Genomic DNA, 20,025 nt, shown 5'->3' with positions numbered 1-20,025 from the left:
ATTAATTGTTGAACAAAAAAGTACATCTTTTTAATTTGGAGCATCATTATGTCATCAAAATGCTACAACGTGTAAATATGACCTCATAATGTAAAAATAGTCATTTTACGCTAATAATATTTATTACTTAAACTTTTAATTTAAGATTTGTTAGCTCATATAGAACAATGGTGCAGAGAATTCTCTTTACACTATTAACCACCCAAAAATATTTATAGATAATTCTCCATAAAAATTGAGATTTGCAATTAAAAATAAGGCAACTTGATATAACTAATAAATGTGACATGATAGTGTAAACTTTCTTTATAGTATTCTCAAGTACACATAAACTAAACTCTTAATTTAAATATTGCACATGATTTATAAAAGGAAAACTAGAAATCAACATAAGGAAATATGTGTCCTTATTATAGGACTAATATCATGCAGCATTATTGTCGTTAAAGGCAATCGAATGTTACGGGAACTAAATCTAGAATATAGTAATAACACGGGACTAAAAGTGTTATTTTCCTTTCATTTTTTTCTTAATTCTGGAATTTATTTACCTGAGTAACGGATATGTGATAATGGAGTGGGATGGAAGAAACTGAGATTTGTAAGTGAGTTTGTTCAACTAATATAGTTGAGATAATTCTGCACAACTACGTAAGTTAAACCTTAAATTAAACTTGAGTTGCTTTGAATGGTTTCAAAGGTCAGCCATCAGTCGCCCATTAATTTGCCCAAATGTTTGCCAAGTTGTTGATCGATTGATATCTTCCTCTTTATCCACATAGCCCTAATTAAATTCTCTAACCGTATAGTTTTTTTTAATCCATTAGTAAATTTTAATGGAGTATTATAAACGGCATTTCATGAAAGAACTAAAAGGAATTATTGAGGAATATAAGCTTTAATTAGAATAAACTTTGTTATAGTGGTTGATCAATATTTTCTGTTTTTTTGAGTCTTATGAATGCGTGTCACATATTCTTTTTGAATGGTTTGGTTAGATAATAGCACGAAGTTTAGCAGCTGAGCACGTCTTTCTACAAGGGGAGAAATGGTTTCGTTGCATCACAACATCATCATGCACTTTCAACTACTTTATTCCACCCATTTTCTCTAATTCATGTAGCTTGCCCATGAGATTTGTGTAGTTTGACCCACATTAAAAATAGATACTTATTTTGTCCCAAATTTTAGTTGTTTTGTTGAAATGTATATACTATTGAAATATTCATGTTTAGAAAAATTAATAAATTATTTTTGTCCTTATTAGTGGAGTTAATTAAATGTAACATTTAAGGAGAGATAAGAGATCATTTTAGGCAATTACTAGATGTATAAATTTTTAAGAGGTGTATACATTTTTTAATAGACAGATTGAAAAAGAATATATATTGCAAAGTAGTAATCCTTTCGATGTTGAATCATGGCAAGCATAGTAATTAGCTTGAATTGCGATCGGTGAGTATTAAGTCATAAAATTGTCAAGTTGGCCTAGACTCAGTGCGCTCAAATTGGTTTATGTTGCTACTTTTTGATGTGCTCCATATCCCACCAAGTGAAAATTAATCCTAAGCCTAATATTCAAGAGTTACACTTTTGATCCATTTAATACGTGCAAATAATCTTTCAACTACAACTAGTACTTTATTAACGGGAGACAATTTTAACCCCCCCCCCCCCCTCTCCCCCCCCCCAAAAAAAAAAAAACCAATTAAGTAAATATAATTAGAAATTATTGCTATCGTGTTTAATTAAGTAAATATAATTAGAAATTATTGCTATCGTGTTTAGTTAAGTAAATATTAAGTGACTTGTTAAATTGAGTTACCCTAAGTTTTGGACCCTCTTCTCTTCTTGCTAAATAATAAACCCCTCTTTTACTTATACTGTTATACATATACAACAATAGTTCAATTTTTACTCAAAAGTGATTAGAAAAGTAGAATTAAGAGAATAAAAATTACCGTCAAATGGTAGTTGAAAATATAAAAAAGGAAAAAAAAAAAAAAGAGTTAAAATGGAGGACGTGCATGCTGCGTGCGTATAAATAGAAACGACATGGCTGAAAAATTTAGCTGAGCCTGAGAGTGATCGAAGAATGGAAAATTCATCTGATTCGAGTAGAATAGACGAAGAGTATCAGCCACTTCCTCCTCTCTATTTCATTTTGACCTTAATATGGTTCCTCTCCGTCTGTTCCTGGACCTTCAACACTTGCAAAAATCGCCATTTTCAGGTCTATTTCCTTTCTCTTTCTGTTTCTTTTTTTCTACTTTCTAGTAGCTATTTTGAGGAGAACGAATAATTTGATGCATCTGGTAGCTAAAAACACATTTTCTGATCAATGTTTTTAGCTTAATTTGCTCTGTGTTATTATGAACATTTAGTGTCATAATTCGTTCGTACTTCTTACATGAATAAGCTCCTCGGGACAATTCGTTGCCTATAAGGTTTATCGAGGTTTTATTTGACGCCGTTAATCAATTTCTCTGAGTTATGCTTTGTTTTGGTTTTCTGGTGCAAATTGTTTTGCAGTTTTATTGATTCTGTATCGTATTCCCTAGTTATTAGATTTAATGGTAAAAAACACACCTTAACTATCACTTTTTCCTGAGTTTCACGACCCAACTATAACCTTGTTCCCAATTTCTACATGAACTATCATCATTTGTGTATTAAAATACATCCAACAATTAGTTGTTCCCTTTTCCGACCTGAATTATCACCATTTACTCAACTAGGTGTGTTTTAATATATAGATGGTGATAGTTCATGTATGAAAAGAGAACATCTAATACTTGAGATGTGAAATTGGCGAAAAAGTGATAGTTCATGTGTGTTTTTGACCATTATCTCTTTTTGTTACTATTATCCTTCACTGTCAAACTATTGAAGTAAATTGTTTTTATAATTTTGACATTTATGTGCGCACTAGAACAGACGAACAGATTGCAATGGACGCTGGCTTCTGTTCCACTGATCAAAACTCTGCAACTTACCCTATCTTTCCTCTTCTGGTAAGGCCTTTTGCCTTTTTCTCTTGTTTTTGGGAAAGAAGTAAAGCCTTCCTCCAAATTTGACTGTTTGCTACAAATTCATAAAACAATGTGTCAATCTGAATGTTCACTATTAGAAAATGCAATTTAATTACCTAACCATGGCCTGCTCTGCTAAGGTATCTTGAGCTCAATATGGTAGATTTATCCTAAGGGTCGTTTGGTTCACAGATTAAATTATCCCGGGATTATAGACGACCCCTAAGGTTTTTAGATTTAAGACAATAGCTTATGTGCTCTATTTCATGAATAAAATTAACTATTGTAGATATGTTCATGCTGAAATTAAACTTGCTCATTGTATGTTCATGTCCCTTTTTTTCTTATTCTTCTTCTATTTGATGTTGCCTTGCAGGTATTCATGCTTTTATAATCACGTATGCTCTCTGTGGATATCATTTGGTGTCTATGTTACCGGAATTCTGTTCCAAACTGTAACTTTTGTTTCATTCTTGCTCATTTCTAATGGATACTGCATCACGTGTGAACGACTTTCTATACAAGAGCGCCGCATCACAGCTGCTCTCGCGTGTATTTTCTACTTGACTCTTGTCGGCTACAGAGCTTCTGTACCTTATTTCTCTGTGAGTCCACTAGATTTTTCCAACTCATTGTCTACTGCATTATCGTTATATTTCTTTTTCACACTATGAATTAGTTGTGCAGCATTGCCTACCGCATTATTGTTTTGTTTTAATTTCTTTTTCACACTACCAATTAGTTGTGTAGCATTGCCTAATTATTTATTGTTTTCACACATGATATTAATTTTCTCTTACGTATGTAATACAGGTACTCCTTACACTTAGCTATTTCATTTCATTTTATGTGATATTCAAGCACATATCACAGAACTTAATAGTTCTGCAAGAACAGTTAACCTTTATAGAGGATGAGGAAATCCCTGCAATGCATGAAGCAATCTACACAAAGTATAAAATGCTCAAGTATGCAGCATCTACTAAGTTTCATATGGTATACTATACTTCTGGACTCAGTGTTTCATAAATTATTGAGTTGTAACTCTTCATCTATGTGATTGTCCAGAAAATTTCAAAATGCAATGCTTATGATGGCTGTGGCAGAACTGGCGGTATGGACACCCACCTTATTTGGTCTTAGTAGTCAGTTTTACTGTAAAATCTTGTGATAATCAGGTATTTTAATTTTCAGATTCTTATAAACGTTGACAATTCAATAGATAACTACTGGCTCCGATTGTTGGTTCGAGAATGGGCACAGTTTTGTATACTCTCTTACATTGGGTAAGTGCAAATTTCAGCCAGTTTTCGGTAATATTTTTTTTTTTTTTTTTTTTTTAGAACTGGTACTATTAAAGTTTTCGGTTATATTTTAGTAGAAAGGATTCATTATCAACCTGTAATCTGAGAATATCTTTAATCTTTTATTTACGTCAGGTGGACTTTCAGGTCAAAAGACTTGGCGCCACGCTTCTCTGTTATGCCGGTAATAAAGTCTATTGGAGATAGAATGGTACCTCCTATTTATAGTATTGTAAGTCTCCTTTGATACCAGAATTGTAATTGCCTTACTTAGAGTTGACTGATCTTGACGAGTATTGTCTATCTTTTGTCTAAGGTTTGATTTTACTAATGAGATGATCATCATCTCCTTGTTTGAGGGAGATACTAAATATTAACAACAGCAAGGGAGATAAAAGAGAAACTTGATCAGTACATAATGATTTCTATATAGTAAAATATGATATAGAAAAAACTTTTAAACGATCTCCTTTCTCTTTCCCAATTCCTCACGCCTTATCCCCACATATTTGGAAGACCATAGCCAGGTCTTTGTTCCAGACCTTACCCCTGCCACCTACCGCCAGTGCGTTAGTCCCTCATTCCATTTTTCAATGTAAATTCTTATTTGTAATTCGGTGCCGCCTCTTCGGAACAATTAACATTTTGTAGTTTCCACAGCTGCTTGTGGTTGATTATTCGACTTAATTAGTAACTCACGTCATGAATTAATGGAAGATATGCATATGGTTTGTATTGGAGCTGGATTCAGGAGTATATATAATACTATCTACTTATTCTGTTGTATGATTCCGGAACCTCTGAACTTATATTTGTGATACTGCAGGAAATGGATGCAGCTACCTTTAAAGACTTTAGTAGTCATGGATGGCATATAGGGGTGGTGAGTATTCATTCACGAGCTGGCTAGAGTTGTTCTCGAGTTTCCCCTACCTCACATCAGTCTTCATAACTTCTTTGTATTATAATTAACTGACTGTCAATTAGAACTTGATTCGAGTTTCTTCAATTTCAACAAGCTAATCTGTCTCCTTCATGGCAGAATGGTTTGTAATCTTGATAATTGTCACAATTATTTTTGTTCAACTGATGAGATGTGATATCTGTATTGAAAATTCGAATCTGATATTGCAGCCTACTTCGCCCAAGAAAGGAAGCTTAAAGAATTCAGTTTTAGTGGTTGTTCAACATCCCCATGTGTGTAGATTGACACCACCTGACACGCATTCACAGAGTGTAGCTTAGCTATTTATGCTGAAGATGTATATTATTCATTTGTGTTCTCACTCCTAACAGAAGAAAGTTTCAGGACATACGGCAGATCAACATCCATCTATGATAGTAAAGGAGGATTATGACCAGTAATTTCTGTAAATTTTTATACACATTTCTTCTGAGGAAACCTCAGAGGTTTTCGGCTGTAAATGTACATTGTTCCCTGGATATTGTCTGCTTCAGCGTCCATTTTTCCATGGTAGAAAGCTTATGCTTTGCTGCAAACACACTGTCCCTCCAGTTTGCAGCTTTATAGCTCCTTATTTCCGTTACTGCTGTTATAGTTTCTATGAAAAGAAAGGAAAATTGACTGATTCAAATAATGGCTATTTCTCGAGTGTCTGGACTGAGAAGTATTGGGATCTATTCCAAATGATTAGAACATCAAGCAAGGTTTTGCAATGGACCTTGCAAACCTCTAAATGCAAGAGCATGTCTTGTTTTCGCAAAACTGATACAAGTGACATGTTGCAATGCTAACAATTACAAAGCAAAAGGATGCCAAATTTGATTGCATATTTGCAATTACGCATTTGTACGTAATTTGCAAACGTTGTGGAATTTGGTATGACATTCTGAAGCGTTTGTTTGAGTTTTGCAAAATCACTGTTCGAGTTGGTAAGTATCTGAAAGAGTTTGGAAATCTTTAAGATAATATTTTACTTATTTTGCAAAAGCTTTTCAAACAAAGAAAACAAAAACTGAGTTTGCACTTTGCAGAGGCTATTGCTGAAACAAATGCCGCCTAGTGTTTCTTCTATTTTTGGATGGAGGTGGCTAGGTAGGGAGAATTGGTAGAGAAATGCCATGACAAACTAAAGTCGGGGGTAATCTAACTCTATTTTGATCTCATTTAAAAGGTTGTTAAGGCTAGTTCTACTTGTCGACCTCAAAAGCTAGGCCAAACCCAACAGAGGCCTAAAAAAAAATTAGAAGGAAAGTATATAATACATAGAATTAATAGTTTCAAAGAGATATGAATTACTAAATTAGTTTAGAGTTAAAAAGAAAATAGAGAAAATAACTCAAAATTAGAGTTTCAGAATCAGCCGTATTTGTCTTTTGTTATTTGCAAAACTTTGTGGGCCAACCTGTAATACTCGAAGAACCAGCCCATCTTGTTGACTTTTCAGAAAGCCCAGTTCGTTGTTTATAGAAGTCCACACTGCAATGCTTCTCTGCTAACAGACTTTCCGGCCAAAATCACGGCGACTACTGCAAGATACAACATCTCCGGAATGAGTGCAGGTGAATTTACCCTATTGGAGGAATTTTCGATGAAAATGTTTCTTAAAGAAGCACAAATTTATCTTATTATGTTTTGAATTCACAGTGATGTATCAGAATTAACGTCAAATGGAGTCAGTAGTTAGTTTAGTTGGATTCCGTTTCGATTTTTCTTGGTGTCCTTTTTAGTCGCTAATACAGAACAAATATTGTGGGTAAATTTGATTTTTTATGTATTTATGTATGTGTGTATGACCAGTTCAACATTATTATTTTGTTATTTTACTGAAAAATCAACCTTTGAACTATGACGACAATTTGTGCAACGTAATTACTCAGTGTGAATCATCTATATTGCCAATCAGTTACGGCAAAGAGCAAAACATTTGTTCTCTGCGTGCTATTCGAGTAGGGCTGGAAGCAACGTAATTTGCTTGATTAAATGAGTTTCAGCATCATAATTTATTATTTGTAGGATGAAAAGCATGTTATCCTCTTCGGTTTTTGGATGGTGCGTGTTACCTCAATGTGGTCTTGATATGACTATGAACCATCTTGGAATCAATTCCAAAGAAAAGTTGCATATGTTGCCAAAAACTATTTTTATCTCTGAAGTTATATGATACTCAGCTTCTTACAAATAAACAGACATAACATGGCGCACATTAAAGACATTTTGTTTCCCTTTTTCCATTCTGTTTTACAATATTGTGGTCTAGCGGTCAATGAAGTTGGAATTGATCATGGAAGACCAGGATACAACCGAGTGAAAGCAACAAAAAAAATTAGTTAAGTTCTTCCCATATGTGTAAGCCGTGGTGGACAGAGTTACTCGAAACCTGTGTCGTGGGAGACTAGGAGGTAACAAGTATCAGGTGGATTAGTCACGGAGTGTGCAAAATGGTCCCGACGCCACCTTTATAGAATAAATCCTACATAGCTTTTAAGTCTGCACCAATCAGGTAATTGATCCTTTGTCCATTAAGACACAATGCAAAGCCATTTTAGATATTTCAAGGCATTTCTGAAGGGACATAGCTAAATAAGCCATTCGAACTAATCAATTGGTAGTATAAAGCTCTTTTTTGGGGGGAAGCACAAGGAGGTTGAGCATATTTCAAAACCACAGGTAATGTGCAATAACCTAAACCAGAGGTAGCAACATGCTTCTTAATCCTATTTGTAATGAGTATATGTTTCCTAATTCTTTACCCTTGTGTTTCATAAATTTATTTCAATTCTTTGAAGGGGGTGCATTTGGTGGAAATAGAGGACTGAGACCGGTTCCACCAGAGAAAGGAGTTTTCCCGTTGGATCACATGCATTTATGTGACCTGGTAGAATCCTTTCAAAATTCTCATAGTTAATTTGTTTTTCTGATTCCTTCTGTGTGTCACACTTCCTATTCTAATTAGTTGTTGTGATAGAGCATAGGTTTTCCATAGGACATTCAGTTCCTTTCTTATTTTCTGTTCTTTTTGTTATATTTTAGGAGAAGAAGGAATACCTCAATTGTCTTAAATTCGCTGGGCATAAATCCGAGGAGTGTAGACACCTCTCTAGAAAGTACCTGGAGTGCCGTATGGAGAAGTAAGTCCATTTGTTTGGTTCGGAAAACTTCTTACACTACTTAATTCTTAACGTATACTTTAGCACACAACTTAATGTAGTCATCAAAGGTCTTTCACTTGCTTTAGTCACTGCACTATAAAGTGTTCGAGTTTGTATAACTTTTATTTAGCAAACTTTTAAATTCATCTTCTATATTCTCAAATATGTGCAAATTATGCCTCTTAATGTATCCTAAAGAATGCTTCCCCTAAATGTTGTCCACCGGAGCAAAAGGTGAAAAGTTTCTGAATGTAAAACATGATCAATCTTCTGTGACGATCGTGTCTCAACAGTTAACATGGTTATGCTCCTGGCAGAGGATAATGACACATTAGTTGGAATCAGGACACTTGTTTCTCTCTCATAATTACTTCATAGTGCAACTTCAATTTTTTTACCTGTCTGACTTGTCAGAAAAAAAAAAGTAATCTTCTATTTGGTGTTTATATGAGTTCTGTGATGCATATCTACAAAAGAAAATGAAAAATGCAATATTGGTGCGCGTTGATTTTGAATTTGTTGCAAGTCATCCCCTGCATGTGAGAGTTTAATTTAGACATATTGGAATTTGCATAAGTAGCAGTGTTCTTAAAATTGTTTGCAATCTATATCAGCAGTAGATGCTTAATTTGAAGGGAAGAGTTGAGAGTTTCCCTTATTTAACTAGGGGAGATAGAAAGAGGTCTAGGATAATTGTCCAGATAGTTGATGAAAAGATGTCAGAAAATGCAAAACCTTGATTTTCTAAACACATTAAAGTGTGAAGTAACTTTGATTATTTTCCTTTGAAATAATTTGTGGTACTTGAACACCCGTTTATGGATTCTAGCAAGATGGTTCGACTAACATGTGTCGTTTGTTGGTCATTGTATTATGTAGTATGTGCTCTATGTTAATAAACAACAAACATTCATCATAGTATGGGAATTTAACCAGCAAGCAAATGAATGTTCCGATTGTGCATTGCAGGAATTTGATGGCAAAGCAAGACATGTCAGAACTTGGCTTTGGCAAAAATGTTAATGTCGAAAGTAAATCAGAGGAAAAGACAGAACAGACAGTAGAGAAATGAAGAGTGAATTACGTACTGTGGATTTTTGAGGAGTGTGGCTGTAAAATTCTACTTGCAGGCTGACCATAGTCTCACCACCACAATTTCTGTTACTTCAATTTCTGTTACTTCTATGTGGAGGTGCACATTTTTCCTCTCACCCATTTGTAACGTTTCTATTTCTTTCTTCTCCTGGATCCTCTGTAACTAAAGGCAAAAGTGCATAGCGAGAGGGAGAGAAACACGAATTGAAATGAGGAAATGTTGTATAAATCAGCATTCTGCTGTCTGCAAATCTGCTTTTTTGTTTATGGATTATTTGTCTTTCTTCCTCTAAATTTTTGTTTGTCCTTTCTTTGCCTTCCGTTCGTTCCATCTGTTGGTCAACCTCTAAATGTGATGCACTAAGGATCATTGATCTAATTTGAAATTGGGATGCTAACTTTTTTTATTCATCTCTAAGCTCAAGTGTGACAACAACATTTATCCTTCTCCCAAGTTATTGTGTTGTTCCCCAAGTAGTTGGATAGTAAAATTATGTTAGTAGCACAAAGATCACGAACTGTGAAACCAATTGGTGAATGGTTTGCTGGTTTACTCTTATTCTTTTTCCTTTCTTATATGGCTGAAGTTCAGACAAAAATGGTTGAATTTTAGCCATATGTGCTTGAAGTTGAGGCGTTAGTCATAAGATTTTCAAACACGGCATTTCCAAAGTTTTTTCAAAGTGAGTAGGATTACAAATTTTTGCACAACTACGACTATAGCTTAAATGGTGGTCCAAAAAGTGGGCATCTGTGCACTTCGGCCCATCATACTCTGTACAATAAATTGCTAATGGCTTAGAGCCTGTTTGGATGGGCTTTAAAAAAATAAAAAAATAATAATAAGTCCCCAACTTATTTTTTGGGAAAGTTTCATAAATGACTAACTTGGAAGGCCTTATTTATGTATTTTAGCTACATTTTACCTATTGACATGACGTAGCAAACCTATAGCAAAACTCAGCACTTGTTACTTATTGTATTCGCTTCGCTGTATTCATGAATACAGTCATTAAAATTTGTTGAATGTTGTATTCAATTTAAATGTATTCAAACTCAACTGTATTCATTGTAGCTACTTTTATATTGTATTCACTTTATTATATTTAATCGGTTGTATACAAAACACATAATTTTGCACTAAAAAAGTTAACGAATACACTCAAAAACTGAATACAAAGAAATAAAATTCACTCTATTCATTTGTATACACTTCAAAATTCAATGTGTTCATTTGTATACAAGAAATAAAATTAACGAATATACTCAAATACAAAATACAAGAAATAAAATACACCCAAACACTAAATTGTATGCTAAAAAATTAAAGAATACATTGAATTGTATGCTAAAAAATTAATGAATACATTGAAAAAGAAACACGATTTTTCAGATCCGGCATCGAAATCTGACAGGAAAAAGCCACTGTCGGCCAGACTCCGACAAAGCAACATTTGTCGACGGTGAAGACCTCATGTATATCCGGTCAGATCCGGCCAAGATCTGACCGTCAAAGTTCACTGGAGAAGGATGGAAGGCCAATCATTGAAGATTTGTTGTATATCCATCAGATCCGGTCAAATCTTAACCAAATCTAACCATCAAAGTTCGTCGGAGAAGGATGAAAGGCCAATCGGTGAAGATCTGATGTATATCCAATCAGATCCGGCCAAGATATGACCCGATCTGACCGTCAAAATTCGCCGGAGAAAGGTCGTGGTGGCCGGCGGCAGAGCATTGGGGCAGAGATGGGGAAGAGAGAGAGAGAGAGATGGAAGGGTTGGGTTGGGTTGGAAGTGAATAATGTGATGATGAGGTATTCTACTTTATATATATATATATATATATTGTATTTAACATATTATTATTAGCTATGGGATGTAATTACTTTAAACTATAGCTACTATATATAAATATGTAGTAGAGTTAGTTATGCTATGTAGAATTCCCTTTTTTTTTTTAGCTGTTTTCAGCTTATAAGCTATTTTTTTTAAGCTAAGCCAACGGGCCAACTTATTTTTTTGGGCTTATTTTAAGCACAAAATGGCTTATAAGCTGGCCAGTCAAACACTCAAAAAAGCTGAAAACAGCTTATAAGCTGTTTTCAGCAACTTATAAGCTAAACCAAACGGGCTCTTAATGCATATGCGGCACCCTAAACTTGTCCCTTTTTTTCCATTTTAGCACCTCAACTAAGTGTTGTTCCTATTGAATTCCTGAACTCGTCCTCAAGTGTGTCTATCAAATAAAATCCGACTCACATAGTATTTCATCTTCAATGTAGCAACATACTAATATATATTCTAATATAATTATGTCATCTTTTAGCTAAGATTAGCAGCAATTAAGAGGGGAAAAAAGAGTGGTTCTTAATTAAGTTGGTAGTGGAAGAGCAGAAACCAACATATTCATGACTTAAATAATAGTTTACCACATGTTTAAAATATTACTTCACCTTCATTTTTCCAATTTAATTTTTGCTTCTAATAAAAATCAAATTTAGGGGGTTTAATATACACACTTGAGGACAAATTCAGGGGTTTAATAGGAACAACACTTAGTTAATGTGCCAAAATGAAGGGGGAAAAAACGACAAGTTTAAGGGGCCCCATATGCATTAAGCCATTGCTAATTCTAACGGTAGATATTGGTGACAAAGAAAAAGATAACAGTAGATATTGGTGAAATTTGAAGACCAAAAATTGACTAACTTAAATAAAATCTACTACTATTCCCGGTTTAATCAGTTTGGTGTGAGTTTGAATTTCTTTTCCAGTTAGTTGAAAAGACGCCAATATAGAGATCGAGACACCTTGTTAGTATAGACAAAATTAACTATCCGCGCTCTTTAGATTTTTCATTTCAAACACTTTATGATACGCGATTGTGACTGATATAACGGATTAATTCCTATTAGGAAAGACTTGACTATTGAGCTCAAACGAGAAGGCTGAATCATACGATCAACCTGTCAGTGCCTTGACCTCTTAAAGTCTAAGGAGCCGTTTGGACATGATTTCATGTTGGGACATGTAATTTGAATTTCTTAAGTTGCAGTTTTTTTTATAAATATAAAAGTCCCACAAGTTGTGAAAACCATCAAAATTTTCCCAATTAGTATACAATCTTACCAAATGAGTAAATCATAGTTCATAATAAATTTAATACGCTACTAGAAGGACTTTCTAAAAAATACAACATCAATTGATCAAACTTTAGTTCAATAAAAAGGAAAATTTAACATGAATAGTAATGTAACTACTCTTTAATATAATCCTTCCACATGGTACGAACAATATATCTACCAACTTATGGTTGGTAAATATATCTACCAACTTATTGGTCTTTTTTCACAAAATATAAACGTATGGGTCAAATTTTACATTTATATTTTTTGAAATCATGATTTCAAATCCCAAATCATGCCTTTTTGGATGATTTGGAATTTCATCTCATGAGATGAAATCGCATGTCTAAACGCTAATTTCATCTTATAATTTTATCTCATGAGATGAAATCGTATGTACAAACGCAATGGGCCTCTCGTAAGTTACTACAGTACAGCATGAACACGGCTGATTTTCTCAAATAGCCTTTTTTGGTTATTGTATTTTGTAATTATATTTTCTTTCTATATTAAAAAAAAAAAAGTATCGTATATATAATTAATGCCTTGCATAAGCGAAAGAATGAAAAATTTACGCTATCGATTCCGGACAATTTTAGATCACTTAATCTAAAGTTTGATAAAAAAAAATTCATAGATAATCTAATTTCTAATCCATTAGTCAGAAAGTTCCAGGAAACTTTGTGTGAAACCTTGCGAACAAACTTCAGTCTTTGGTTATTGCATGTTTAATTTCTAGATTATTGGTCTAAAAGTTTCCAGTGAAGTTTGTGTGACACTAATTTCGGACAGCTTGATCATAATTTTTTAAAGGTAGTTTAATTTCTAAATCTTAGTTTAGTCGGGCTTAATTTTGAGCTCTGGCTAGCGTTGCCCTTACTGAGCTAGGTCTGATGAGGCTGGTTCCGCCACACGACATCTTCTGGGTCGTTCACGTGTTGAATTTGTATTTCATCCAATACAATTTCTGCTTGTAAAAGTGAGAGATTATAACTTGTATTTTTTTTAAAAAAAATACAACAACAACATATCAAGTGTAATCTCATAAGTGGGGTCCGGGGAGGGTATAGTATACGTAGACTTTTGGAAGGTAGGGAGGCTGTTTCCAAGAGTCCGGAACCAAAATGCCCCCAAAAAAAACATTTTGAACCAAAATACCCCAACAAAAAAGAATGTTACCAAAATACCTTTAGCGCAGTAATTTACTGCGCTAAAGCAGTTAACGAGGACGACTCTGTTAGCTACTATAGCGCAGTAATTTACTGCGCTATAGTGTCCCTCCTAATTTTTTTTCGGCCCTTTTGGTTAACCCTTCTCCCATTACACTTTTTAACGTACTTTGACCATAGATTAATCATGCTTCGGGACCCCCGAAACTTCAATATTTTATATAGAACCCTACTTATTTTTGTGCGATTAATAAGGTAGGATCAATACATCAAGGATACACAAAAGTTCGGATGGCCGTTTTAGTGGTTGAAAAGTGCTCGAACGCCATTTTCGTTTGAAGGCTCGGTGACATTAGCTTGAAGTTCTTTACGAATACTTAAACTTGTTTATTAATAATTAATCAAAAGTTAATCAAAATGGCAGCATTCATACAAAAAAAAACTTAATTAAATTGCATCATTCATAACCTTGAGTAGATGAAAATACTTAACATACTAATATTCTTCAAAATAACAGCATAATCATAAATTAAACTTAAAACTAAAATCACAACATTCTTAATCATCATCAGAGTACAAGTCTTCAATATCGTCCTCAGAAAAATATTGGTTGTTTCTTAAGACACATCTTTTTTCAGTAGCAGTTAGTTCTCTACCGGTTGATGATGCTTGTTCTTCGGCCAACTTTAGCATGTAAAATTTATATCGTCTTGCCAGCATTATGTTGTTTTCTTTTCTAATCTTTTGCACGGCAAGCTCCCAAGTTTCTGGACCTAATCGTAACAGTTATTCGTCAAATTACGTTATATAAAGTTTGATTCGAATCATGACGTTTTTCTGTTTGACAGGTGAGGTGACAATATGATGCACCGTATAGCGCAGTAAAATACTGCGTTATACTAGTATAACTCATTAAATTACTGTGTTATACTGCATAACGCATGAAATAACTGTGTTGTGACAGAATATCGCTTTAATTTACTGCGCTATTCTGACATAACGCAATTATTTCATGCGTTATACAACACTCCGTACTTAATTTGATTTGACGTAATATTGCAAGACACCGTAATTGCATGCATGCGTTGGTTCTATATTCAACTTCAAATCCCATTAATACCGAGTTCGTATAAGGCAAAAAAAGCAAAAAAATCGAAGTTTCATCTAGTTTTTGCATTTTTGTATTCCTCCTAAATTATCCAAAATATGGCAGATGTTCCAAGAATTAAAGTTTCTTTATTCTGGGACGGACAAATTATATTCGAGGAAAATAATTTGCGCTATGATTCTTCCCCAAAATACCATGTTAAGTTTCCACTTGACTTAAAATTCTCAAAGCTACTCCAAGCCTTGTATAATAGAGTACAAGTTAGTAGAAGTGATTTTGATCTAAATATAATTGGAAAATATCCAATGTCATTTACGCCGCAAGGTGTAACTAGTTATGGACAGTGGTACATTCAAGATGATGATTCTTTGACTGATTATTTGAAGGCGCCTTATGATTATAGGCAATGCATAACTTTAAACGTCCTTGAAATGTATATAGAGAAGGTGCCCATTAATCGACTTGAATTCATGGCTAGGGTTCCTCAGAAAGCCCGAAATAGACCTCGTTGGGAAGCCCCGTCTATAATTCAGGCCGAAGTCACTCAAGCGGAACCTACTTATCAACACAATTACCCTGACACGAGTACCTATAAAAGCATTTTGACTAGCCAAATGCCTCTGGATAGTTTAAGTCAGCAATTTGACGGGCAGTGGTGAATATTCATTTTTTACAATATTATTATTATTATTATTATTATTATTATTATTATTATTATTATTATTATTATTATTATTATTATTATTATTATTATTATTATTACGTGTAGTGGCACTTGAATGCTACTAATGACGTCGATTATATTATTTAGGGGTTATACACCTGATATGGATCATATCGGACGGTCTCCTCAATCGGGATGGATGAATCAGGTTGGAATATCCTCAGCCTATCCAACAACTCAAAGCGATGGTCCTTTCTCAAGTTTCAGTGCAGTTGATTACTATCGGTACATCTTTTTTTTTTTTTAACATCCATAGTGTTATTTGATGTGTAGTAGTTAAAACACCCTAATTTCTTATGTAGGGAGAATGTGGTGGTTGCACCAAATTATAGGCAAAGGCCTGCTATAGATGGTCCGGATTATCTGAATTATATAGTGACATCATCCAGCGATAGTGAGGAAATACCCAATGCGGAGGAAAGTGACGATGAGCAAAGTGACGATGAGATTGAGGTTGGAACTAATCCTCTACATCATGTAGAGCTGTTGCAAGACATAATGAACAGTCCGACACACGAGGAGGAACTGAATTCACAACAACCATTTGAATAGCAAGAGTCGACTCCAGTTCAGCCGCAAAGCCAATTTCAACAGCAAGAGTCGACGCCGATTCAGTGGCATTCCGATGAGATCCCCTATCTTGGTCGTCTTCAAGATCGCCCATATGCCTTTGTCTTTACAAGGGATGATGATCATATTCGGCGAAGTTTGTGGAAAGAGCCAGTGGATCTTTTAAAACAAAAGGCTCATATTGAAAAAGGGATGATTTTCAGCTCGAAAAAATCATTGCAAAGGGCTGTTAAGATTTATTGCATCCCGGGGATGAGGGAGTTTGAAGTTGACGATTCCACACGAAAACTTTGGCGATTGGTCTGCAAGCGAAAATATCAAGGCTGCAAATGGATGCTCCGTGGTAAGGAAACTGCTGAAAAAATGTGGACTATTTCAAAGTTCTACACAAAGCACACTTGTGATATGGGTGACCTCCCAGATGATCATTGCAATCTAGATACTAATTTGATTGCGCGTGTATTAGTTGGCGACATTAGAGAAAACCCAAGGTATTCCCTTCGCCTAAGTTTATTTTATTTTTGGTGTTAATATAATGTTCCTCGTTGTTATATGCTGATATTTCAACTTTTTCAGGTTCCCTATTAAAGATTGTATTAGAGTCGTCCTGAAAGTATATAGCAAAACTGTTACTAGGAGGAAGGCGTATCTTGGGCGTAGGCGTGCACATAAGATAGTCTTCGGCAATTGGGAGGGCTCTTTCAAGACGTTGTAGAGATACATGGCGGCTCTACAACACTTCAATCATGCTACTGTTGTTGAATGGAAGATCAAATCGAAGCCTGGTGTGCCCGGTAATATTTTTGATTTTGTGTTTTGGGCCTTCAAACCATGCATTGATGGTTTTGCTCATTGTCGGCCTGTAATCTTAATAGATGGAACACATGTGTACGGGAAGTGTGACATAAAGCTGTTAATAGCAGTTGGAATGGATGCAAATGGAGCTATATTCCCTCTAGCTTTTGCAATTGCAGCTAATGAAAGCATTAGTACGTGGGGTATGTTTTTGGACTACTTAAGGCAACACGTTATTAAGGATCGCATGGGAATATGTGTGATATCAGACAGACATGCTGGCATATTGCACAATATGTTCAATTTGCAGGGGTGACAACTACCTTTTGCCTACCATCGTTATTGTTTAAGGCATTTGAAGGCAAACTTCCAAAAGGCATATCGAATCCCAGCACTTTGCAATTGGATGTGGGCGGCTGCAACAGAGCATCAAGAGAAGAAATTTAACCTGCAGATGGACATTATTAGGCGGGCGAATGAGGAAGCCTTCCACTGGTTGAATGCAATTGATAAAGACAAATGGACATTACACCAGGATGAAGGTAGGCGATGGGGTATGCTGACAACAAACAGCTCTGAGTCATTCAATGACTTGTTGAAATTTGCACGGGGACTACCCGTCACCGCAATGGTGAGAATAACATTTAAGCAGGTTGTGGAGCGGTTCTTTAGTAGATCAAAAGAGGCCAAAGCACATGCAACAGCAGGTCTAAGATGGATGCCAAAACCGTCAAAACTGTTCGAGTACCACAAATATAAGGCTCAGAAACATGACCGGATGGAGTACAACCCTGCAGAGCGCATATTTGAACTCACAACAAGTGTGCACCAAGGTAAAAGAGGTAACGTCCACACAATTTGTGAGATTCCAAGAACATGCACATGCGGCAAGTGGTAATCATATCACATGCCATGTTCTCATGCCTTCAAGTGTTTTATCGCAATGGGAAAAAACGCCTCCCCATACATGGTTGAGGAATATACAGTTGAAAATTATGCAAGAACGTATGCTGGAAGGTTCTACCCACTTGGTAGTGAGAGTTATTGGCCACCGGATCCATTTTCAATGGTTGCAAATAAAGCATTTATCCGTAAATTCAGAAAGACTGCATAATCGCGTATTCATAATGAAATGGATGTTCCACCGGGGAGATATACTCGAAAATGCTCATTTTGCAATTATGTTGGTCATGATAAGCGCAAGTGTCCCTTACGGCATGGTGGTAAAACTACATCTTGCGGTGGAAGTACCTCTCGTGGTGGAGAAAACTTTTGTGGTGGAAGTACCTCTAGTGGTGGTGACACATCTCGCGGTGGTGTGGCAGAAGATCAACTCAAGGGCATTAATTGATGAATTTTTTTAAAGTTTTTTTCTTACTTTGATGATTGTATTTTAAAAAGCTTGGGTTTCTTATTAATGAACAAGTTTAAGTATTTTCATCTACTCAAGGTTATGAATGATGCAATTTAATTAAGTTTTTTTTTTTGTATGAATGCTACCATTTTGACTAACCTTTGATTAATTATTAATGAACAAGTTTAAGTATTCATAAAGAACTTCAAGCTAATGTCACCGAGCCTTCAAACGAAAATGGCGTTCGAGCACTTTTCAACCACTAAAACGGTCATCCGAACTTTTGTGTATCCTTGATGTATTGATCCTACCTTATTAATCGCACAAAAATAAGTAGAGTTCTATATAAAATATTGAAGTTTCGGGATCCCGAAGCATGATTAATCTATGGTCAAAGTACGTTAAAAAGTGTAATGGGAGAAGGGTTAACCAAAAGGGCCGAAAAAAAAATAGAAGGGACGCTATAGCGCAGTAAATTACTGCGCTATAGTAGTTAACGGAGCCGTCCTCGTTAACTGCTTTAGCGCAGTAAATTACTGCGCTAAAGGTATTTTGGTAACATTTTTTTTTGTTGGGGTATTTTGGTTCAAAATGTTTTTTTTAGGGCATTTTAGTTCCGGACTCCTGTTTCCAAAGGACCCTTGGCTCAAGAAAAAGTAAGGCAAAAGGTCAGATAATTATTAACGAAAGTAAAAAAGTCATGTCACAATAATATAAATAAGCATTATGAAGAAAAGTAACAGTAAATGCAACAAACTAATACGATAAACGAAGTACAAGAGATAACATATAGTGGCGGAGAGAATTAAGGGGCAGGAAACTACAAAGATAATACTATGCCTACTAGTATAAAAGGATACACTAGACAACGCTCTACTGCTTACTAACCTTCTACCCTAATCTGCGTCCTTCACAACCTCCTATCTTAGGTCATGTCCTCGGTGAGTTGTACTCATCATTTCTCGCCAATACTTCTTCAGCCCACTTTTACTTCTCCTCAAACAAAATAAAGACGGTGACCTAGAAAAGGGATATACTGTATCTAGTTTGTGGCATGTATTAAAAGTGCACCTAAACGGTCCATTACAAAAGTTGGACACTGTCACCGGCCAACCCCCTTTCTTTGCATTTGAATTACTCCCGACCACGATATTCGCACGTCCAATTCTTTGAAACCCACCGTTGATCTTTTTACATGTGTCCGAATCTAATCTCCACCCCGACATGTACGAAATTTTGAATATAAGTCAAAAGCGGGTTCAGAATTAGTCAAAATATAACCCCTTAATTAATTAATTACATCAAATCTATATAATAAATAAATTCGTAGGAGTATTATAAAATAGTGGAGTAGCAAAAGTGTCTGGCCAATGAATGCATAAAACGACGTAACCCCACCCATGTGAGCCAGTTTGTGGGTGTTTGCTATTCAAATTCGAAAATTAGTGGGCCCCACTAAACGCCTCACGCAACCTAATCCCAACCAGGCTCTCACACGTGTCTCTCCCTCCTCGCACGTGCCAAATTCAAAATCCTCTTTTGAGCATTTCTAATTAATCGTGTCCGTTTTGGTTGGTGAAAAAGACACTTTCGCCATTCATTCCCTCTGCATCCCCACATTTTGTCGCAGTGAA

The 20,025-nt window shown here is 35.3% G+C and overlaps 2 protein-coding genes across 7 annotated transcripts; both read left to right on the top strand.

Moving 5' to 3' along the window:
* The first annotated feature begins 1,872 nt into the window (after positions 1–1,872).
* LOC132633403 (uncharacterized) lies at positions 1,873–5,934 on the top strand. Of its 6 annotated transcripts, none has more exons than XM_060349809.1 (9): positions 1,873–2,233; positions 2,938–3,014; positions 3,409–3,637; positions 3,846–4,000; positions 4,101–4,146; positions 4,255–4,318; positions 4,472–4,520; positions 5,163–5,219; positions 5,471–5,610. In XM_060349809.1, exons 1-8 carry the CDS (start codon positions 2,096–2,098, stop codon positions 5,212–5,214), a joined length of 810 nt encoding a protein of 269 aa, XP_060205792.1. In that variant the 5' UTR covers positions 1,873–2,095; the 3' UTR covers positions 5,215–5,219; positions 5,471–5,610. The 6 variants fall into 6 exon arrangements, with proteins under 6 accessions (XP_060205792.1, XP_060205790.1, XP_060205789.1 ...); XM_060349807.1 differs by having other exon boundaries at positions 1,880–2,233; positions 4,227–4,318; positions 5,471–5,934; XM_060349806.1 differs by having other exon boundaries at positions 1,881–2,233; positions 4,227–4,318; positions 4,472–4,547; positions 5,471–5,934.
* A 717-nt stretch (positions 5,935–6,651) lies between these two features.
* LOC132633404 (uncharacterized) lies at positions 6,652–9,838 on the top strand. Its single transcript, XM_060349810.1, has 4 exons — positions 6,652–6,859; positions 8,087–8,175; positions 8,331–8,428; positions 9,419–9,838. The coding sequence occupies exons 1-4, from the start codon at positions 6,850–6,852 to the stop codon at positions 9,519–9,521; spliced, it is 300 nt and encodes a 99-aa protein (XP_060205793.1). The 5' UTR covers positions 6,652–6,849; the 3' UTR covers positions 9,522–9,838.
* Positions 9,839–20,025: the final 10,187 nt, after the last annotated feature.

The sequence above is a fragment of the Lycium barbarum genome, chromosome 3 (assembly GCF_019175385.1).
Source record: "Lycium barbarum isolate Lr01 chromosome 3, ASM1917538v2, whole genome shotgun sequence".
Lineage (NCBI taxonomy): Eukaryota > Viridiplantae > Streptophyta > Magnoliopsida > Solanales > Solanaceae > Lycium > Lycium barbarum.
This window is presented reverse-complemented; position numbering and strand designations above follow the sequence as displayed.